Source organism: Lytechinus pictus, chromosome 10 (assembly GCF_037042905.1).
Source record: "Lytechinus pictus isolate F3 Inbred chromosome 10, Lp3.0, whole genome shotgun sequence".
NCBI lineage: Eukaryota > Metazoa > Echinodermata > Echinoidea > Temnopleuroida > Toxopneustidae > Lytechinus > Lytechinus pictus.
This window is the reverse complement of record NC_087254.1, coordinates 7989088-8013012: the sequence shown is the minus strand read 5'-3', so window position 1 is coordinate 8013012 and position 23925 is coordinate 7989088. Positions and strand designations below refer to the sequence as shown.

At 34.6% G+C, this 23925-nt stretch overlaps 2 protein-coding genes across 28 annotated transcripts in view; both read right to left on the bottom strand.

The window, feature by feature from the left end:
* The window catches only part of LOC129269699 (uncharacterized), a 181306-nt gene that overhangs the window by 91288 nt on the left and 66093 nt on the right, over window positions 1-23925 (bottom strand). For 24 of the 27 annotated variants that reach the window (XM_064105260.1, XM_064105258.1, XM_064105259.1 and 21 more), the window contains 30 exons: window positions 23604-23723; window positions 22109-22225; window positions 21687-21803; window positions 21144-21260; window positions 20583-20699; window positions 17635-17754; window positions 16906-17025; window positions 15924-16043; window positions 15167-15409; window positions 14183-14425; window positions 13607-13852; window positions 12920-13168; window positions 12293-12412; window positions 11674-11787; window positions 10703-10816; window positions 9893-10006; window positions 8818-8931; window positions 7237-7350; window positions 6600-6713; window positions 5923-6036; window positions 5183-5296; window positions 4802-4915; window positions 4323-4436; window positions 3790-3903; window positions 3268-3381; window positions 2642-2755; window positions 2174-2287; window positions 1601-1714; window positions 981-1094; window positions 344-457 (listed from right to left, as the gene is read on the bottom strand). In XM_064105260.1, the coding sequence (XP_063961330.1) occupies window positions 344-457; window positions 981-1094; window positions 1601-1714; window positions 2174-2287; window positions 2642-2755; window positions 3268-3381; window positions 3790-3903; window positions 4323-4436; window positions 4802-4915; window positions 5183-5296; window positions 5923-6036; window positions 6600-6713; window positions 7237-7350; window positions 8818-8931; window positions 9893-10006; window positions 10703-10816; window positions 11674-11787; window positions 12293-12412; window positions 12920-13168; window positions 13607-13852; window positions 14183-14425; window positions 15167-15409; window positions 15924-16043; window positions 16906-17025; window positions 17635-17754; window positions 20583-20699; window positions 21144-21260; window positions 21687-21803; window positions 22109-22225; window positions 23604-23723 (3987 nt within the window). The remainder of the gene's footprint in view (window positions 1-343; window positions 458-980; window positions 1095-1600; window positions 1715-2173; window positions 2288-2641; window positions 2756-3267; window positions 3382-3789; window positions 3904-4322; window positions 4437-4801; window positions 4916-5182; window positions 5297-5922; window positions 6037-6599; window positions 6714-7236; window positions 7351-8817; window positions 8932-9892; window positions 10007-10702; window positions 10817-11673; window positions 11788-12292; window positions 12413-12919; window positions 13169-13606; window positions 13853-14182; window positions 14426-15166; window positions 15410-15923; window positions 16044-16905; window positions 17026-17634; window positions 17755-20582; window positions 20700-21143; window positions 21261-21686; window positions 21804-22108; window positions 22226-23603; window positions 23724-23925) is intronic. The other 3 variants (XM_064105235.1, XM_064105236.1, XM_064105239.1) reach the window with 3 other exon arrangements.
* On the bottom strand, window positions 19293-20282 carry LOC135155864 (fibropellin-1-like). Its single transcript, XM_064106160.1, has one exon. The coding sequence runs from the start codon at window positions 20280-20282 to the stop codon at window positions 19293-19295; it is 990 nt and encodes a 329-aa protein (XP_063962230.1).

Sequence of the window (23925 nt, the reverse complement as noted above, 5' to 3'; positions counted from 1 at the left end):
TTCAACAGCAATATAAGAGTTTGAAATGTAAGATTTCATTAATCAGTGAAAGAGAAATTACAATCTCAATCTCATGCAAAGACTACTTTGAATGAAGGAAATGAGAGTAATTTATAATTCAAAACTAAGCAATGAATGTTCAGACTTTAGAACACAAACACTATTTATGCAACAACAGTTTCATAATGGCATCCTGTAAATTAGAATCGGGTCGACTTAAAAGGATGATACTGTGCAAATTTCTTTTACAAAAAAAAAAACATATCTGAAGAAAGAAAATTAAGTACCTTATAATTACATATTACAGAAATTTAGGTAATTAAAGGTTACATTTAAATGTTACCTTGTTCACAGTTGGTTCCATTATAACCTGGAGCACAGATGCATTCATAACCAAGAAAATCTTCCAAACAGGTGGCTCCATTTAGACAGGGATTACTGGCACATTCTTCGATGTCTATGCAAATTATAAAGATGATAAAATACAATGAATTCAAATGCAAAACAATGTTTGCAAGAAAGGGTCCTAAGTGTTTAAAATCCAAGTTATTTCACTTTGAATAGTATTACAAACTTCTACAATCAATAATAATAATAATATGCAACATTTATAAAGCGCTTAATACAAATGTTTCTAAGCACTGCATACTACTACCCCGGCTTTAGCATGGCTATCATGATCGGACGCTTGAGCATTCAAGCAATTCCTTCCTACCCGATACCCATTTACTACACCTGGGTGGAGAGTGGCAAATGTAGATAAACGCCTTGCCAAAGGATGCGAGTGTTGTGGTGGGATTTGAACCCCAGACCTTGTGGTTCAAAGTCCGGAGACTTATCCACTGATCCACAACACCTCTACCAATCAAGCTTCCATAGCAATTTAATAACCTACAGTGAGAAGTGCATATCATTCTGTAAACAAACACAATGATTCATCTTTAACAATAATTGGTTAATATAAGTCGTTGGGTACATACCAGATTCACAGTTTGCCCCTTCATATCCTGGCATGCATTCACACTCGTAGAAACCTGGGTTGTCAACACATGTAGCTCCATTAACACAAGGGTCTGATAAACACTCATCAAGGTCTGTAATAAGAAAATTGCAATAACAAAGAGAAAAGAAAATCATGATATGCATATGATTTGCATATGTTAATATACTCTTTAGGGAATATGCTTCATACTTGGTCTAAGAAAGACCTACTGAAGTTGATCCGTCAAGCATTTTAGTTATCACAAGGACAATGGGATTGACAGATGAAAAGACAACCAGAAAACAAAACGGCTCTGGCATTCATTTATGGTGACACATAATATGTAGATATTATGCTATTATTATACCATCTACATGTATATATCTGTATATATGTATTTATTAAATTAACTTCTTTACTGTTTTGGTTTATATATATATATATACATATGTATATAACATCAATTAATGTTGCACTTCTAAATACATAAAAATGTATGTTCATGTACGTGGACCCCTTTGAAAATCAGTTCTGCTAAAAGGGATTTCCACTCTTTGCCAATAAATGAATAAATGAAATATAAATATTCAACAAGCAGGAATGTTGATCAATACGGACCAGTTTCACAAACGACCCCAGCAAAGCCCGGAAGACAGGTACACTGGAATTGAGCAACAAGATCCAAGCAGGATGCTCCATTCATACAGGCAAATCGTTCACATTCGTTGACATCTGAATAAAATGGATAGATATGGAGAAGTTTTAGGATTATCATACATTCAAAAGAGGTTTGATCATATTATGTTCTATTTGGAACAGTTACAAATAACATAATGTGATATCAATTAAGTCACGTTTTGGAGATATTTATATTAATATGATGAATTGACATGAAATGTCTAGAAATGTCTAGAAATTAACAACTTCAGAATAATAATTTTTAGGCAAAACTATTTTCAAAACTAGCATCATACAATTTTAAAAATTAAACATCACTGTTATACATATGTAGAGGGAAATTAAAATACTTGGGTATGGTTTAAATAGATTAATTCAGTGCGGATATACATTTGATGTAAATGATGCCAATGTAATTAGCAAATGGGCAAGTTTTCATATAGTTCTGATTTAATCCTATGCATTCATACTCTCAATACTTTTTTTTTTAATTGAAATGCATTTTCCACTTACCGGTTTCACATAAATCTCCTTCCCAACCAGCTTTACACTGGCAGAAGTACCCATTCACATAGTCTATACAATTAGCTCCATTCTGGCAAGGGTTGCTTCCACATTCACCAATTTCTTTACAAATTGGGAGAAAAAGACAATGTTTACAAGTTATAAACCATAAAATATTTCCAAAGGAAAAAAAGAGAAGTCGGGTTATATAATAATTATAATGCAAAAAGATAATCTCAAGATAATTGTTGACTGGTCAATGACAGGTTAACATGCCCATATTCACACCATAAGTAATGATAAAAAAATATCCCACCTTTGATAAGTAAGGTGTATAGTCAGAGCCAATTTCACAAATTTACAGTTAACCAATCCAAAATGGCAGTCAATTGATCCTCCTATCAATTACATGGCAATGTAATTATCCAGTAGTCTATGGCTTACAAACCCTTTATAACTTCAGTGAAGGGAACTCACCCATCTCACAAGTGACACCTGCCCAACCGTTCTCGCAGATACAGACAAATCCATCGATCTCGTCAATGCACTGTGCTCCGTTCTGACACGGCATGCTGTTACACTCGTTGAGTTCTAATGTGGGGAGAAAGAGAGTGATGTGGGAGGATAGTGGGTGCATCGGTGATGAAGGGATGGGCAAAGGTGAAGGTCGTTGAACAAGCAAGGTGTATTTCAGTGATTATGTGAAACACAAATATGCGACAAAGAAGATGGATGAGAGTGAAACGGAATACCATTGGAGAAGATATTTAACAAGGGCATAGAAAAGAAATAGAAGATTCATACGAAAGTAGGAAAAAAAGTACTACATTGCAAGCTTTCTACAAAATTATATGATTACACCATGCATGTGGGTGGTGACATAGACAACATGCTTTCAAGATATTGATAAAACTAATCGTTAAGAATTACTTTCAAGATATTATGGGAATTTATATTGTAACATCAATGGCTCTTTTATTACTAGCATAACAATTAAAAAACAATTTCCTTCTTGCTTCAATATCTAAGCAGGATTGTCTTTCAGTAATGACTAACTATAATATCTAAGAATACATTTGACCAGATGATATGATGGAGCTTACCTGTCTCACAGTGGACCCCGGTCCAACCAGATGGGCAAACACATTGATAGGAACCAACATTATCAAGACATGTTGCCTCGTTGAAGCAAGGATTGCTAGCACACTCTTGGATCTCTGTCAAAGAAAAAGGCATATAAAATTGATATGGATTGAAGACAGATCAAATATTATTGAAAAACACCGTCTCTGATTTTAAAACATGTATGGAAGTTGATGATCAAAAGTTAGCAGAGTAAAACAGAAAACAAAAAAGATGACTTCAACAAATTTTAAGAAAGTATCTAAATAGATAAAGTACAGATATAGATTAAACCAAAAAAAATCACAACATCTAGATTTTTAAATATAAGTAAATTACATGCATTAAAATTTACATGTTCCGTCACAAGTTCAACTGTGACTGTAATGAACTGATGAGGTATTGTCATTCAATCATTTGATAAAACTAGCAGCAGAGTGTATCATTATTATGAGTAGATATGAATAAAAGAATGCAAAAGAATACAAGTTTTGTTTCCATACCTGTTTCACAGAAAGTGCCTTCATAACCAAGAGCACAGTCACAGGTGTAACCATCTACAATGTCCAGACAGGTTGCTCCATTTAGACAAGGATCACTTTCGCACTCGTCAATATCTGAAAACAAGAATATCAATTAATCCCTATTGCAAAAAGAAATTGCAAGCAGGCACATCCTATTTTCCATATAACTGGTACAATTTTTAATTCTTTTTGGCTGCACATTGACTTCCATATAATGATCTGTACAACTGCAAGTACTGTGTGAATCAATTAAGCTAGGCATATAATTTGAAAAAAATATATTGAGGCAATACATAAATAGTTCAAGACAATTCCTTTTCATAGCATCCTTAAAAGAAACAAAACATCAAGAGCTTAACAACATATGGTCATCAAAGAATATCCTTTTATGCTCTTTTATAATAGAAATCATGATGATCATTATGATGATCCTTTCACATATGTATACTCTTTGTTGATAATATAAACATACATGTATATTTGAATGAATCAAATCAAATAAAATCACTTACTTATCTCGCAAAGCTCTCCCGTCCATCCGGAGTCACAGAAGCATGAGAACTCCCCAATAAGATCTATGCACACTCCATTATTCATACAAGGGTTACTGGAACATTCAAGCACCTCTGTGAATATGATGAGAGACAACAACATTGTGAACATGTGCAATATAAGGGTAGAATTCTAGCCAGAATTAGGGCCTGTCCCATATGTGGTTATCTGTGTAGGTGATCTTTGGTGTGATTGTTTTTCAGCCTACATTTCAAGATGCATTTATATATTATTACCACATCTAATGCTATGATAATATAGAGACAACTGACTTTGATTTTTAATGAATTTCTCATGAAATCATTGCTTGCTGCAAATACATTTGTTTAGTTTTAAGCATACATTAAAAATATCATTGACGGTCTCGTAAGAGCTTGAGAAATGAAATTGTTTAAATCAGGAAACAAGAGAGAGAAAAAGAAGACAAGATAAAACAGACCTTGTTCACAGTTGATTCCAGAGAAGCCGTCAGTACAGACACACACATAGGAGGTGAACATGTTGTTACAGGTACTGTTGAACCCACATGGATCAGACTCACAAGGATTCAGCGCTAAAAAGAAAATAAAACGAAATATATTAAACATTGTACCTCCATGTTAAATAGCTTTCCCAATAGTTAAGAGGAGAAAAGTGAAATGCATTTCCTTTAAACTCAAGTAATCCTTATTTCTTGAATGAATGCTGTTTGAAATAGTAGAAACTTGAATTAAACACAACACATTTATAGAAGAAAAATAAACCAATTAAATTGTCTTGTATAATTCTTTTCATAAAATTTGATAACGCACATACGTACTGTGAAATTACAAAAACTTACCAATTTCACAGAAGTTTCCGGCATGTGATATAGGGCATTCACACCGGTAACTGTTGAGCATATCAATGCAGGTTGCTCCATTTAGGCAGAGGTTGCCAACACAGTCATCAACATCTGAAATAGTACAATATCCATATGATAAAATGATAAAACTTGTGCATACGTATAGATTGGTTAGCTGTAATACTACAGGAGATATTGGTATCAACGTACTGTACTAATAATAAGTATCACTATGATGAAGCAGCTATGTTTGACAGATGGCCCGTATTCATGACTACAAGAGTATGTGCAAACAAACATCTTTTACCATCAGACTCACACATCATCAACTTTTACACAGGCCTTTACTGCATTTGCAAAGTTGGTCTGGGCAATTGGCAAATGCAAATTATCACAAAAATATTGCAATTGAGGTCTGAACACATTTGAAAGAAGAGTCACACAATAATTTCTGGGTCCCGTCTTACAAAGAGTTACGATTAATCCGATCAATCACAACTATGGGCCAGCAACCTCAACATCTATTATGCATTTTTGTTCAAAATATTTTCTTACTATGATGTATATTCATGCATTCATTGTTTTCTTGAAAATTTACTGTGCTTCTCTTTGTTTACAAAGGATATTGTGTAAATTTCCTGTAGAAAAAAATTATGGTATGGATGGATTTCCATAGAGTTACGATTGATCCAATCAATCGTAATTCTTTGTAAGACGGGCCCCTGATGTGCAGTTACCATTGTCACAGTTGGTTCCACTGAATCCTGGAGGACATGTACATTGGTATGAATTACCAAGGTCCGTACAGGTAGCTCCGTTCTGACAGGGATCGGGGTTGCATTGATCAATATCTGTTACAAAGAAAACATATGTCAAATTAAGTTGTTGGTAGAAATATGAATTAATTACAAATTGGTAAATTCTTGAATCTGCAAATTCACTTATGTGTATTGTTGATATATTGAACAGGCTTCAACATCAACTGACAAATCATGCATTAAAGAGCCATGCATAAAACAAAAACTATATATGAAGCCATAAAATCTCAAATTTCTTAAATGGTGGTCTTTTTTCTTTTCATCTACTTAAATATTGAATAAACCTTGCATTTTACGTTAAGATATATAACTGGACAGCATTTGTTTGTTTGTTTTCTCTAATCTTAAGAATAAAAAAAGACTTGATTCTCTATCCTTGAAACCAAATCATACAAGCTGTTATTGTAATAAATATTTTGATACCATTTCTATTATTCTTAAGTATGGCAAGAAATATATATCTTATATGATATTCATTTCTCCAAACATAGGATTATACACCCTATATTACATTGATTCTGACATCATATACATGAAACAAAGAACAGCAATTTCAGGTACAATGCTGATAAACAGATAATCTACAGTAAACCTACCAATATTGCAGTAATCTCCTGTGTAGCCAGATGGGCACAAACAGTTGTAAGATCCCAACCGGTTCTGGCAGGTTGCATTGGCAGAACATGGGCTACTTTCACATTCATTAATGTCTAGAAATTAAAACCACAAAAAGTCATATGATTTATGATGAATAAATATTTGTTTTTGTTTGGTTGCCCAGATGGTCGATAGTCTACTGTCAATCACTTTACTCACCATGCTAATATGTTGATATATTCTCAACACGATGTAATGAGATTGGTTATAACAAAATAGTCATATGATATTTGATGAATAAATATTTGTTTTTGTTTGGTTGCCGAGATGGTCAATAGTCTACTGTCAATCACTTTACTTGCCATGCTTACTATGATATATTCTCAACATGATGTTAGGAGATCGGTTAGATATGATTTCTTTTCTGAATATATTAGAACCTTAATGGGTGATTAAGACAGTTCTTCATAAAAAAAACCTTATGTTTCTTTTCTCATTAGATAAAGTACACTTGGACAGTTGTTGTGGATACATTTGTGTCTTTATATTTGTGTTGAAATATCTGAATTATTTTCAAGTCTCAATTTAAATAAAAATCTTTCTTTGAAAGAAAAAAGTAAGTAAAATCTAACTGACCTATTTCACATATGCCTCCAGTCCATCCATCAGTACAGTTGCATTGAAAACCGTTGAGTTGATTCACACAGGTGCCATTGTTCAAACAAGGGTTGCTTTCACATTCATTGATATCTACAAGAAATATATGAAGTAGTATGCTAAGTCAATGCTAATTACATCATACTGGTCAGTGAAATGCAGTATTAAGAAAATTATCATTCCGCAATATGCAGTAGAAAAGATCAAAGGACTGTATAATTCACTTTCTAGATAATTATCAAACTATTTAATAAACTCTGTTGAATATATTCATTCAACTGAGCTCTACATGCTGACATTCTAATTTAAGTTTGATTATTAAGGATTCAAGCATCAGCATTTTTAATAAACAAGTGGAATGCCTCTGGCCGTCTCACCTGCATCACGCGATTCAATATAGCAGCAGTGCTGATTTTGAAAACTACTATAACTCGCACAAGATGTTCAGTGATACTTGGTTACTCTTATTTCCACGTTTTATGAACTAGACCAATACACTTATAGAGATATGATGGCAATTCAACAAATACCTCCAACGTGGCCAAAGTTCTTTGACCTTACATGACCTTTGACCTTGATCATGTGACCTGAAACTCGCACAGGATGTTCAGTGATACTTGATTACTATTATGTCCAAGTTTTATGAACTAGACCAACACACTTTCAAATTTATGGCTGTAATTCAACAAATACCCCAATTTGGCCAAAGTTCATTGACCCTAAATGACCTTTGACCTTGATCATGTGACCTGAAACTTGCACAGGATGTTCGGTAATACTTGATTACTATTATGTCCAAGTTTCATGAATCAGATCCATAAACTTTCAAAGTTATGATGGTAATTCAACAGATACCCCCATTCGGCCAAAGTTCATTGACCCTAAATGACCTTTGACCTTAGTCATGTGACGTGAAACTCATGCAGGACGTTCAGTGATACTTGATTAACCTTATGTATAAGTTTCATGAACTAGGTTCATATATTTTCTAAGTTATGATGACATTTCAAAAACTTAACCTTAGGTTAAGATTTTGATGTTGATTCCCCCAACATGGTCTAAGTTCATTGACCCTAAATGACCTTTGACCTTGGTCATGTGACATGAAACTCAGGCAGGATGTTCAGTAATACTTGATTAACCTTATGGCCAAGTTTCATGAACTAGGTCCATATACTTTCTAAGTTATGCTGTCATTTCAAAAACTTAACCTCAGGTTAAGATTTGGTGTTGACGCCGCCGCCGCCGTCGCCGTCGCCGCCGCCGTCGGAAAAGCGGCGCCTATAGTCTCACTCTGCTATGCAGGTGAGACAAAAACAAAATAACATTTAAACTCTGAATATGAGTTGAGTTAAAATGCATTTGCTATCAATCATTTATTCTTTTGTTTTTGTGATTATTTATTGATTAAATTGTTTACTCATGAATGTTCTTTATAGTTTTATATTACATTGTATTTTTCTGTATGAGGTGAAGACATGCAGAATATTATCATTATTAATGGAACATTATATTAACGATGAAGAATGCCCTAAAGCATATGAATTCAATTATACTCACCTATGTGGCACACATCTCCTGTCCAGCCTGGTGCACAAGTGCATACCACAAAATCAAACTGATTTGAACAAGTTGCTCCATTCTGACAACGGTCTCCAATACAAGCATCCTTAGCTGTTTGATTAAAGAAGTCAAAGTAATCAAAACAAACCTAGTAGTTATATCAGTAATAGCAACTCTTATTTACCCTGGAAAGCCCTTTCAGATATAAGCTGATCTTCTAGTTGCCCCTACATAACACATATTATCACCTTTCTTCTTATTAAGAATTGACAATCAAACTATTCAAACAATGAACCATTTGATTTACAATATAAAGTTGTATTTCAAACAGATCATCATCATATTAACTTATAAACTATTTTTTACCATATAATACATGAACAGTAAGTGCCTAATAGCTGCTCTGGATTAAAATGAGACATTATTATGCCTATGCTTTAAGAAATTACACAAATGGTTAATTCAACCACAGATAACACATCAGAATATACTATGACAAGCTATTGATCAGGAATAAAATTACATTATTTTAGAACAATTTGTCTTGTCCCTTCTGACAAATTAAAACACCATCAAAAGAAATTGCAATAAAATCGTGATTTCAACATTGTCTATCACAATTGACTTTAGAGAGATTAGCACATCATAAAACTGTTGAGAACATTATGATTCAACACTTAAAGACATTTGAACAAAAAAAATTACCTGTGAAGAGTGTATGGTTTTGTCTTATTATCATGCAACTTTTGCCCTCGTTTGCAGAGGAATTATATCACAGATTAATTTATTTTATATTATGACTGCTCCATTTTGATAATTCAAAAGTTTGAATTCTTTGATCTATAAAATCCTACATGATAACCATAAGTGATTAGAGCTGATGTAAGATTGGATATAAAAAGGCTGCCTTTTTTTCCTTTTATTTCCTCTCTCTTTTTTTTTTGTTTAATGATACAATATTTTGTAAATGTTTTGATTGCTTGTGATTGTTTGTGATTTGTTTTGATTTGTTCAAGAAAAACATTTAAAAAAAAGTTTGTTTCATAAATAGAAAAAAAAACAAAAAAATTACCTGTTGTACAATCAAATCCTGTCCAAGCGATGGGACAATCGCAATAAAAATGGGTGGTGTTACCACTGCACAAACCTCCATTGGCGCAAGGGTTTGAGTCACATGCACTAAATGCTATAGACATCAATGGAATGATAACAATGGTTGGACGGAATGGGAGTTAGTGATGGAAATCAGTAACGATCAAGACAGTATAATTTTGATGAGAATGGACGTTTATGAACTACACACATTTGGCAAGAAAATTGATTATAACAGAACTATTCAGACACTTCATAGAGCCTTTATTAAACAAGGAACATAATTAGAAGTCAAATTCATACAGGAATCATTTGTAACCCAATGGATTGCTTTCATGTCACGAACATAGGACAAATAATTAGTCTAATCTACTTCCCTTCCTTTACATGTCTACATTAATTGTGGAATGAAAAACAATACAAAAATACTAAAAAGTTTGGGTCAAGATGTGTTATAGATGAAATTTTAGCTTTGGTTTTTTTTTTAAACCAAACAATTTCTTTCATGATAGAAAACTATTAGAAATAATTAATTAAAACACTGGTGATGCTCTACAATGTCACTGAATGATGCAGTTTACTAATTACAGCATTGTTATTTTTGACATGATTGATTTTTTGCTGATTAAATCATTCTATCTATATGGAATGTGGTGATATATCAACACAGATTCTACTGTAAACTGATATCAAATGATCATGTCACATATTCAACATTGATACAGGTTATTACTACATTCACTTATCACAATTAATGGTGAATTGAAGACTAATTAGATGATAAACTTACGAACTTCACATCTCAAGCCCATGTACCCATTAGGACATTGACAATCAAAGCCTCCAATTGTGTTGTTGCAGGTAGCATTGTTCTGACAAATGTCCATGGCACATTCATCGATATCTGAAAATACAACAAAACAATTTTTATGAAAGATTTGTACATTGCTGGTACACATATCAGATATATAGTGTTTGCATTTGCTCTACCCACTCCCTAGAATTAGTCTTAAGGCACTGTTACTTCGTTCTGTGCAAGCCTTGCGGGCGACAATTTCCTCATGTATGCATTTTGGAAAAGAGCATTTTCTGCACTTTTAGAAAGCAAACAGATCATTCCATGCAATTAATGGTTCTGCTCAACAATACAATACTAATTTAATTAACAAATACACTCCTGTCAGGTCCCTTAGTTCATCCAACTCTGGTTCTTAGTTGTTCCCAAATCTGCTAAGACATGGGGGGGGGCACGGGCTTTTGCTCATGCTGGCCCTGTTCACTGGAATGACCTTCCCCAGGTTATCCGTGACTGCACTTCCATTGACACATTTAAAGGCTACCTTAAGACGCGTCTGTTCAATGCTTCCTATTCTTAATTGTTTATTAATTTATCTTTGTATTTGTACTGTTCTCTCTCTCTCTCTCTCTCTCCTTCTTTCACTGCACCTTGAGCACTCTACAGAGTGGATTTGGCGCATTACAAATCACATTTATTATTGTTTAACTCATAATAACCCTCTTCCTTTGCATATTCTATTTGAGGGAACATGTAATACAGTAGAGTCTTCATAAGTCAAATTTATATGTGTTAAAATTATCACCCAAGCAAAAGCATTTTTTCCGTCCTGATTATGCAAAATGTGTTATTAGATCTTTTCATGCAAATTCTACTGCACCTCTGAAGTCAAACATATTTTTTACTCCCAACAAACGCAAAACTGGGTAGGTTCACCTGTAGTATGAACAGAGAGTGGTATTTACCTTGTTCACAGTTGTGTCCCATGAATCCCAGAGGGCAATTGCAGGAGTAAGAAGTCATGTAGTTGGTACAGTTGGCATTGTTCTGGCATGGGTCTGAATCACACAAGTTGATTCCTGAAGGGGAGAACAATCATGGATCACAAAGATGAGTTGCGTAGGAATTAAATACATTTGAAATACTAAAATATTTGGATTTTCATTTAATTTTGGAATGGTAGGTTGGTTATTACCAGACTGCTAAGGAGCAAGGTGTAAAGTTACACATGCAACAGTATCAGCGACATGAAACATGATGCAAATTATTGAAAAATATCAATGGTCTTTATTTGTGATACAAGGACCAGATTATCAACAGGTTTAAGTAATTTGTAAAGGACTGGGTAAGATTTCTAGCCTCCATCATCAGAATATGAGATAGTTTTCCTACTTCCAAGTCAACAAGCATATTCAACAATAATAACAAATGATAATGTAAAACATTACACATAAGAGCGACATTAAGCTCTCCACATGGTGAAACCAAAATTGCCCCGCTCTCTGATGCTGGATTGCGACTAATATCAGACTTTTTTTCAAAGAGAGCAATCATCAGGAATAAATAATGTTTGATCTTACTTACCGGTTTCACAGAACTCTCCTGTGTAACCAGGTAGGCACACACAGCTGTATGAAGTATCATTTGTTGCAAGACAAGTGGCGTTATTCTGGCACACATTCGACTCACATGGATCCATAGAGCCTGGAAAACATGAAAGATATTGTAGTTAATTGGTTTTTAATGGTGCTGTCATGAAAAAAAGAAGACAAGCGCCAAATCATAGTATTATCTCACTTTTCTTTGGATGAAATGATTTAATGATTTTGTATCAATACATTTCAATGTCTCTTACTTTAACACATTTGATTCATTCAACTAAATGCTCCTCAGACAAGGTCTGATTAATCAAAATTAGTTTGATAAATTGAACAAACTTTACAAAATATAAGCAGAAAATATGAATAAACATACCTAATTGCGTTCAATCTCCATCATAAGCAAAATCTGTATACAAATATTCTAAGTATAATCTGCAAAACTTAATACAGGAACCACCCACTTCCTCGAAAGGTTGTTTTAATGAACATTTCCAAAATTATGTAAGCGTTGTATTTAACAGACTTGAGCTCTACATAGGAATCAACTATCATTATCACTGTTGTTATTACATTGCAATGACTTGTAAATTTATAGTTTGTAGGCCCTTACCGATGACAATGATAGAGAATTCACAGGACGCATTATTCCCAGCTTCATCTGTTGCAACGTAAACGATTTCAGTTTGACCTATAGGGAAGTCAGATCCCGGAGCAGGGCCAGCAGTCTGCTCTACGGTCACACTGCCACTGTTGTCTGTGGAGGTTGGCGGGGTCCAAAGGGCGATGGCTGTTAGACTACCTGGTGCAGTCTGTACGGTGACATCAGCAAGGCACATATCAAAGACTGGGTCCTCAAGATCTGTATAGTGAAGAATCATCAAATGTTCAAAGGCAATGGCAAAGAGTACGGAACAAGATCAATAAAGACAAGAGAGAGTAATGAATAAAGGAATAGATAGAGTCAATGCATTCTCACATTTTGAAGAAGTTCAATATCAAGATTGTTATCATGGTCTGGTGATTCCGACCCTTATCTTTCAAACAGGACGTATTGGGTTCAGATTTCAGCCATGGCTTTTTTTCCTTCAATAAGAAAAAAAATGTTATTGTGTTGCACTCAATGTAGGTGAGGAGAATGGGTTATACCTAGAAGGTGGGAACTTGAGCTAAAGCCGACATAGAGAAAAAGTGACTATGGAATAGATCATTTCTAGATAGTTGGTTTTACATAAATGCCTATTATCATTCCATTTTTGCAAATCACATAAGTGACAATAAAGGATTGCATTGAACTCACCAAAGACCATAACAGTGAAAGTACATTCAGCCATGTTGCCCGATTGGTCAACAGCAATGTAAGTTACTGTTTCTATTCCAATACCAAATGATGAACCACTGATGTAACTGCTGTTGAGGCTTTCAAGATTGCCAGAATTATCTTCTGCCATGGGTGTTGGCCATGTCACCGTAGCTGTGGGTAGTCCCTGGTCTGTGCCGGTCATGATGTCATCAGGACACAAGGTGAATGATGGATTTTCGTTGTCTAAAAATATGAAAATATGATGAATTCTTAACATTTGCTATCAAATATATATTCTAAACCATAACCTAGGTCATTTAAGTAGCATACGAAACACAAATGATTTCACATCGACACCAAAGATGATGTTTTGCGTATTCCTGTTGTAGAACATGTGGTAGATATCAAACTACATGCATATTACAGTAACATGAAAAATATGAGTTCTCCAAAATATATATTCCATATCGTAACTGCCACAAGGCATATGAAACCTGTATGATTTCAAATGGACACACAAAAAAACTATTGTACTTCCTGTTGTAAATACTCGACAGATATACCAATACATACCTATTACGGTAATGAAAAAAGTGCATGTTGCTGCATTGTCGGCTAAGTCCTGAGCTATGTAAGTCACCGTGGTCACCCCTATAGAGTAAAGGTCACCATTCACAGGAGAGGACACTAAATTCACCACTCCAGAGTTATCTGTGATGGAAGGCTCTGGCCATGAGACATTGGCAAATGCAGAGCCAGGATCGGTATTGAGGGTTATATTGCTTGGGCAGCCAGTAATCAAGGGAGGCATGAGATCTAGAATGAGAAATAGAAGAAATAAGTCAATGAATGAAATGTAATACAAAAAAATAATTTCCAGTTGTGGTAATAATTCAGAGTGTGCCTTCTATCTAGCTTCCTATTCAGAGATGCAGAGGGAATTTTTACACAGAAGGGGATGGGGGTATTATTTGAAATATGATGAGAATAGTTGTCTTAAGATTGGCTTTGAATGACTCCATAAACTTGGTGTATTGTTGAAGAGAGTGCATTCCATAAATAGCAAAAGCTTTTTCACCAAATGAGAATTTGACTCTGAAAGATGTCAACAACCCGGTTCCCAAAGATCTTAGATTTCCAGAGGGTACATATCCCGATAAGATCGTAACACTCTAAATATGAGTTTGAATAGAAACAAATCAAATGTCCACCAAAGTGTTTACATGTATGAATGCAAAATATTTGCTAAACAATAAAAAATAATAAGTTCTTTCATATAGTGCAGGTATTATATGCATATGTTCCACTGCACTCAATACTTGGTATCATTTTATTACCCAAGAATACCATTTCACTTACTTACAGTTGTTTATATAGTCAAATATGAATGAATGATACTAATTTTAATAGCCAATTTCAAAAACTGATTTACTCAAAATCAAAATTGACCAGCTGAATTAAGTAAGATTCAATTTGAACCAGAGCCCCTCCTACATCAAGTACTCCTACGTCATCACATACAAGACTCATACGAACGGAAAAAATGGAAGCTCTTACCTTGGATGTTGATATAGAATGTGCATAAGGCTTCATTGCCCGCATCATCGGTTGCAACATAGGTGACCTCAGTGACCCCAATGGGGTACAATGCATTGTTGACAGCATCCGTTGTGAGTGTCACCGACCCCGAATTGTCCACTGAGGTGGGCTCTGACCATGAAACGAGAGCGGACGGGGAGCCGGGGTTGTTACCGGTTGTGATATTTGGAGGACATCCGAATATCACAGGTAGGCCATTATCTAGAATTAATATAATAATAATTATTATCAGAATTAGAATATCAAATAAAGAAGTTGATTTTGAAGTGTGCATCGTTTCACCCTTTCATTTTATGAAGCAAATGCACTCTCCTAATATTCACAAGTAAAATATCACCAGCAAAGCAAGCAATTTAGTAACAAAATTGAAATTTGCCTTGTATTTATATCCTTTCTGTCAATCAAATCTAAATCACCCTGTATAAGATATTAACGAAGGTGATGGCTGACATAAAATGAGAAGTTTATTAGGGAATATCATTGATATTTTTGTATGAAAAGCACAAAAAATTTTAATAAAAAATATAAATAGGCCTATATATTTTCATACCATTCATTTCGTGTAAAATTCATGTCACATTCCCTATGAACGATACCTTAAGTCTATCAAAAGTTCACTAACCTGCATTTCATTACCATTATGTCATGATATTATGACAAATAAGCATAATACAAAATGCTGATTAATAAATCCATTCGATATACAACTATTAACCTGTTTCACAGTTGACTCCAATAAAGCCATCGGGACAAAAGCAAAAATAGGATCCTTCCTGAAATCCTTCGAAGCATGTTGCATTGTTTTGACATGGATTTGTAAAGCATGTTCTCAGGTCTGTTAAAATATTAGATGTTAGGTACAAAACAAAACAAAAAATGTTGGGTTACAAACATATTCAAAATGGAAACAACATATTATCCCTCTATAATGCAACACAGAGTAAATTGGCAGCATGCAGCTTAGCTTTAGACAAAGACACATTGAATATGTTGAAGGTAGCTATCTAATGTGCTCATTTCTATTTCAAAGTGGAAAAACAGAGAAGCAGAAAAGATTTGCAATCAATTAAACATTAAGAAAGTTGGGGGTGATTCACAAAGTGTGAAGTGTGACTTAAAGTTGCACTTTGAATTCCATGTTCCGTGCGATATAAAACACACTATGACATTGCTAATATCATGCCTTGATGATGCACGCTAACAATGAGATTGTGAGTTAAATATCAAATTCGAGTCAGCATTTAAGAATGGCATAACGTCAAACTTGACTCTTTGTAAAATACCTCCTTGGAGTACATCCATAAAAATTCCACTAGATGCACTATTAAGTGACTTTGGTGGACTACAAACACAAAATCATGCAAACATGAACAGCACACTTTACCAATACCTACAATGGTGTATACTGGACTACATTATACAGACATCACAACAATAAAACAACAATTTATGTTACACAAAACAACATTGAGCGTGTCGCATAAAATAGCACATTGACTATTATAGTATGTTTTATGCCTTAGGATAACTCTTCATGGAATACTGGATTTTGATTAGCTGTTACGTATGACATGTCGCTCAACAGCCAATTAAGAGCCAGTACTCGAAGAAGAGTTACAATAAACACTAATTTATTCTTAAATGAAGCATCATGCAACAGATCACAGGATAGATCAAAAGCATGGAATATATCTGACCTATTTCACATTGGCTGCCAGTGAATCCAGATGGACAGATACAAGTAAAATCCCTGCCCCCATTCAGCTCCTGGCAAGTTGCATTGTTACGGCATGGCTGACTGGTGCATGACATGATATCTGTGGACAAAGTGCACAGAATATATTCATCAGAAATACTTACAATAATGTCATATGATATTTGATGCCTCAGAAATATTCCACGAGTTTGAGAATATCTTACATACATTGTTCACTATGGGCCCAAATGAGTGAAATATCAACCTTCAATTACCCTAGTCAAAGAATATTTAGTTCAAACTTACTATTAATACACACAGATAGTTGGTTCATAATGAAGTAAAAATATTTCATAACACCACCATCTCTTCATTATCAAAACGTTTTTGAGCATTAGTTACTATATAATTTCAATGAGGAAGAACTAAGATAAAAGGAATTTTTAGCATGAAGAAAATATGCACATTAGAAAAATTAATCCTTCTTTTCATTTTTTTTTAGAAAACAGTGTAATATTTACATAAGGGTCTTGTAACACAAAGGAATACTGATTAATTGTACACTAGATTTTAATGATTAATTGTACATTGTAGTCCTTAAATGCAATCAATTGTTAAAAAAATGTTCTACGATGATTGCTAATCTTTGTGTTACTGGCCCCTGGAAAAAGTTTGGATCTAATCATTGAAAAAAAAACCAACAAGAAACTTTTCTTAGTTAAACTCTTACCCAATTCACAGTTTGTCCCTGTAAAGCCTTCGGGGCAAACACAGAAATAGCTGTTTTCTGAAACGTGTTCAAAGCAAGTTGCTCCATTCTGACAGGGATCGCTCTCACAGGACAAGATTGCTGAAAAAAAGATGAATTAATTAATCAAATTCATATTCAACTTTTATTAAAATGAATCATACCCTCTCTAATCATAAGCAATATTACAAAGATTTTTAAAATGCACAAAAATGATAACAATGAATATTGGTCAAAAACTGTAAACATATCATTCTAATCATAAGTAATATTACAAAGATTTTTAAAATGCATAGAAATGATAACGATGAATATTGGTCAAAAACTGTAAACACATCGAGCAGAATGTGAATGATATAATTCAATGTCATGAAAAGGCGCTCTACACTTATGTTGGCATTTTTCATTGTTTATATGAAAGTACCGGTACATGTACAAAATTTTCTTGAAAATGAAATCCCCCTATCACATGCATTTCATACATATAGACAAATAAGATACATAATAAGATAATATCAGGAAAATACAAGAAAAGGCATTTTCTCATGCTGAACTATGGAAATATGACTTGATCTGTTTCAATATGAGTATGACTGCAAAGACTTATGCAACAGGTAGCAAAGGCAATATTTGAATAAAGACGATTCAGAGAATTACTGATTAAGAACAGCAAAGGACATGAAAATAACAAAAATGCATGCAGTGAGTGAAGTCTAGACAGATCAATTTTGTAGTTAGGGAATGACATAAGAAAATGATAGAGTGCTGAAGAACATCACTAAAAAAATTCCATTGGAACAGTAAAATATATAACGTTGAAAGTATAAATAATTTTTAGGTGTTACACATGAAGAAGTTTTCCCAAACTGTAACGAAAATACTGCATTTTTCCTGACAACTGGAGAACGAAATACAGTCAACAGAGTGGACTGAATGGTTAAAAGAACAGCGTGACTGGTGTTGCTTTTTATGAAGTTCCCTTTCTTTAATATATAGTTACTGATTTACCAACTCCTCCATTGGGATGTTTAAGTTACACATTGTTGCTGTCAGAAATAATGCCATCACCTAACAAGACAGTGCATTTAGATGGTTTGCGCCAATGTTTGCCACAAGGCTATGTAGGAATCATCTTTTTATTGGAATAGAATATATTCCAATATATATATACAGTATATATATATATATATATATATATATTGTTCTCTTCATCCATTTCTTTCACAAAATATTAAAATAAAAGAGTTGCCAAAGCTGTTGTACATGTATAATTTCACGCATTTATATATATATATATATATATTTCTGGAGATGACCATAGTTTTTTTTAGCACACATGTCAGCTTTCCATTTCCCCTTTGATCTATTTTCATAGAATTATTTAAGATTCAAATGGTTAAGGTGCGGGTTAAGGTTAACAATACACCATAGAGCAAAAAGCCTCAGGATAGTGAATACACTGTGACCATATACAGGAGAGCAAAATTTGAGCGGGATAGAATGCAGCTGAATGCAACCATGTAAAATAAATTAGGTCAATTGCAGCAGAAGAGGTGCAGCATCAGAAAATTGCAATATTAAAGAAAGATGCAGAAATGCAATTACTTCAAACCAATGTGCATATCATCATAGACAGAAGATCATGCATAAGTACCCAATTCACAGTTGGTTCCTCTGAAATGATTTGAGCATTCGCATTGGTAGCCATCTTGGAGCTCTATACAGGTTGCTCCATTCAGACAAGGTTCACTAGAGCACTCCAAGATGTCATTCTCGCACTGATTCCCCATCCAACCAGGAGCACACAGGCAAGCATAGGAATCAATCAAATCCAAACAGGTTCCATCATTTTGGCATGGTTGGCTAGAACATTCCTGTACTTCAACCTCACAGGCTGTACCAGTCCATCCTGGGGCACACTGACAGTTGTATTCATTAGTCAGGTCAATGCAAGTGGCACCATTAACACATGGGTTACTGGCACATTCTTCAATGTCCTCGTTACAAGTGGGACCAGTCCAACCGCTGTTACATTGACAGGTGAATCCATTGAGGAGATCGGTACATGTCCCATCGTTCAGACAGGGTATGCTTAGGCATTCCATGATGTCAGTTTCACAATGCCTACCTGTCCATCCGTCATTACATCGACACTCGTATCCATTCACGAAATCCAGGCAGGTTCCCCCATTCAAGCAGGGATCACTGAGACATTCTACGACTTCCGTTCCGCAGTCATCTCCTGTCCAACCAACGAAGCAGATGCATTGGTAGCCATCCACCATTTCTGCACATATTGCTCTATTCAAACAAGGATTGCTTGCGCATTCCTGTATCTCTGTGCCACAGTCAGGTCCTATCCATCCTGATGCACATCTACATTCATAACCATCAATCAAGTCCAAGCAAGTCGCTCCATTTAGACAAGGGTTTGAAAAGCACTCCAGGGTTTCAGTCTCACAGTGGGTACCTTCATGACCCGGTGCACAGAGGCAGACATACTGTCCAGACTCCTCAATGCAGGTGCTACCACTAAGGCATGGGCTACTAGCGCATAGAATGATTTCTGATATAAATGAAATGGAGGTCTGCACATTGTAAACTATACATGGAACAATAGAACAGTTCATCTCATATGATTTATCATTGAAGTATTCAATGCAAATTCTTAACTTCCCTGCTTGTAGGAGAAAACAGATTATCTAGATGTAAGAACATGCACATTAACATTATATCACTTTTTAACTTCATAGAGGTTCATGTTAATTCGGAATAAATGGACAAGATCTTTTCAAAACCTCTTGAATACTATCCCATCAGTGCAAAATGCATCAAATTTTTATTCAAACATCATTACATGAGTCTGCATGGTTTGTCAGAAAAGATATCAGATACTGCATTAATACATATGAGGGTTTTTTTTTACATACCTGTTTCACAATTTACTCCTTCAAATCCATCTGTACATACACATAAGTAACCTCCTGATGCAGTATTGAAACAAACTGCATTGTTTTGACATGGAGAACTATCACAGGCATCTGTTTCTGGAGAGATTTTAATATAAAAAAAACAATAGAAATCCTTTACTGAGAAGGTTATTTGTGCAAATTTATATTTACGTGAAATGCTTACCTCTAAAAATTTGCATATATATAAGTAGCACACAAGAAGAAAGAAATAAAAATAAACTGTAAGTTAGTATAGAAATATATGGCACCTCTAAATCCTTAAATAGTCAGCTGACTACATAGGCTATATAATGATCACCAGGGGCCCATTTCATAAAATTTGTCATAATAACAAATTTGCAGTTATAATTATTGCCATCACCTAAAATAACAGTTTTGAGCTCCTGAAATTACTCGATTTGATGGCTGGCTGATAGTGAACTTGTTAAAGAAATTTTGCATGTATTATAACAAGTCTTGATGACAAGGGAATCAGAATATGAGGTATGAACCAAATGCATAATACAATCACTTTCTTACCATTCTCACAGTTTGTTCCTTCAAACCCATCAGCACATATGCAACTGTATCCACCCGAGGCTCCATTGAAACAAGAAGCTCCATTTTGGCAAGGACCACTCTGACAAGGATCCATATCTACAATGAAGGATTGTACATTTGAAATGACAATAAATTACAATTGAATTACATTTGAACGAGGACCTGGGTTCGAATCCCAGTGCAGCATTCACATCCTTTGGCAAGGTGTTTATCTACATTTGCCATTCTCCACCCAGGTGTAGTAAATGGGTATCCGGTAGGAAGAAATCCCTTGAATGCTTGAGTGCCCAATCAGGGTAGCCATGCTAAAGCCATTAGCATATTTAGCCCTTAGTATCATTAAGCTCTATACAAAATCTTGCATATTAATATTATCATCAGTATTACATATAAACAATACTATCTCAGTTAACTTCACTTTCATTTTCAGCTTCACAAATCAAAGGATGATATCAACATGTATGATTATCAACATTTTGATGATTCTTGATAAAATTTTAATAAAACTTGCATCAACTATACCTATTTCACAATTGTCTCCTTCATATCCTGCTGGACAGAAGCAGAAATAACCACCTTGTGCTCCATCAAAGCAAGTAGCTCCATTCTCACAAGGGGAGCTCGCACAGATGCTCATTTCTAAAAACAATGACATGAAAAGTTGCATAAACAAATGCATTATGGGAAATATATATCAATTAAATGAAAAGACAAACAGTGATCTCAATCATTCAAAAGCTCTGCAAAGAGAGTAACAAGTTTCAATAAATGTGTATAGGTCTGGAAGTGAGTCTGACCATCCAAGATAAACATTGGTCTTGCCAATCCCAACAACAATTTAGGCAGTTGAAAAAAATGTTTTCAAAATTAATAAAATGAGGGCACAATCTTCCAATCACTATTGTATGATCAATGAAAGATATAATACATCAGAAGCGAATTACCTAATTCACAGTTCTCTCCTTCAAATCCCATTGCACAAATACACATATAGCCCATTTGTTCTCCATTAAAACAGGTTGCTCCATTTTGACAAGGATCACTGTTACAGGCAGCAGACACTACAATGATATGAAAAAAAAACATGGTTAAAATGATGCATTACACTTTTATAAGCAAGGCTTGCACAATAACACAAACAAATCTGAGTTCATTGATTGTGCTTTTCATTTTACAAATAGCAGTTCATGTCATGAATAGGGATCAGTTATGTGATTATATTCCCCATTTGTTAGTGCACAACTTACTGTACGTAAAAATAACAGTGAAATATGACCCTCTACATTTTCATTTCCTTCAAAAAATGATAGTCTGAAGGACAAAGAATGTTTGAAAAAGGGAATTGAAATAAAAGATGCATTCTTGTGCATCCCATTTTCATTTTACATGGCTGACTGATGCACTCATGAACTGGTGTCTGGTGTAGCCAACTGAACCTTACATGCACTCACATGACAAATGTCAAATTAACCTAGGTGGAATCCGCCCCTAGCAACAGTTTTCACGATAAATCCATGGCGCAAAATGTTTTCAACGTTGCTGACTGACTTTATTCTTTCAATTTTTTCCAAAATTATGCAACATTATGAAAGCGCATGTTACCCCGAATTGCTCAAAAACATGAATTGACGTACAAATCCAATGCAAAATCAGTGCCCCCCCCCCTCCCACACAAGGTGAATCATTCTAACACAAGGCTGCTGAGCAATCATCAACTTCTCGGTCAAAATACCATTCAAGTAAACATACACAGATCAAACTACTCTGATGAAACTTCCAGGCAAGTGTCGCCATCAAGACAAGCATAGCCCAAAACACAAAGGCTCACTACAACTAAACTGCAAATCTAGTTAGAGCCATGCTCTACATTCAAACAAGTCAACCAATATCCCACATCAAACAAAAATGTGTTAACCCATTTCACATATTGCTTCGATGGTAACTTTTTGACACACTGTTAAATATCCATAAGCAGAAGATTTTGAATTGAAAAAAAAATTAATGTAAGGAAAAGATCATAGTGTATGATGTAGCAGAATAAACATATGAATCAAATCTAACGACACAAGAATGAACAGAAAGACAAAAGAAAAGAATTTGAATATGCATCACAATACTATTATCAGCATAACTACAAGTCACACTGAGACAATGAATGAGGCATGCCTTTGATGAAAAAGCAAGATGTAACTTAATGATGGTGCTCCATAAACATAAACATGTGTTTTAAGGTACATGCTAGTTTCCACCAAACAGTAGTTATCATACAGAAATAACCTAAAACAGCTAGTTTCTTTTCACAATTTGAGATGCCCAGTGCCAATAAAGGTTTCATGTTAGAAAATTCAAAGTCTAAATGCTTATCCATGATTCAGATGAAAATTGTCAAAATAAACCCAAATCAAGGGAAACCTTGTTGAAAATGAAAGAGAATATTACCAGTTTCACAGTTTACTCCCTCAAAGCCATCTTGACAGATGCAGACATAGCTACCGCTGCCGTTATGATCAAAACAGGTTGCTCCATTTTCGCAAGGACTGCTTGAACAGCCAACAATTTCTGTGTAAAAGGAAATTGATTCAATAATCATTCGATTCTGAAATATTACTATTACTAATACAGAGCCTGCTTCATAAAGTGTTACTAAAGTACACAAATGTCACAAAACTGTTTAAGCGATGATATACCCTCATTTATCATTATTATGAGATCAAAATATTGAACAACATAACTTCTCCAGGAACAATTGCATTTTACATGT

What these genes read in the sequence shown, in the direction of transcription:
- LOC135155864 (XM_064106160.1), bottom strand. Translation starts at nt 20,282, where the DNA reads ATGAACTGTTCTATTGTTCCATGTATAGTTTACAATGTGCAGACCTCC.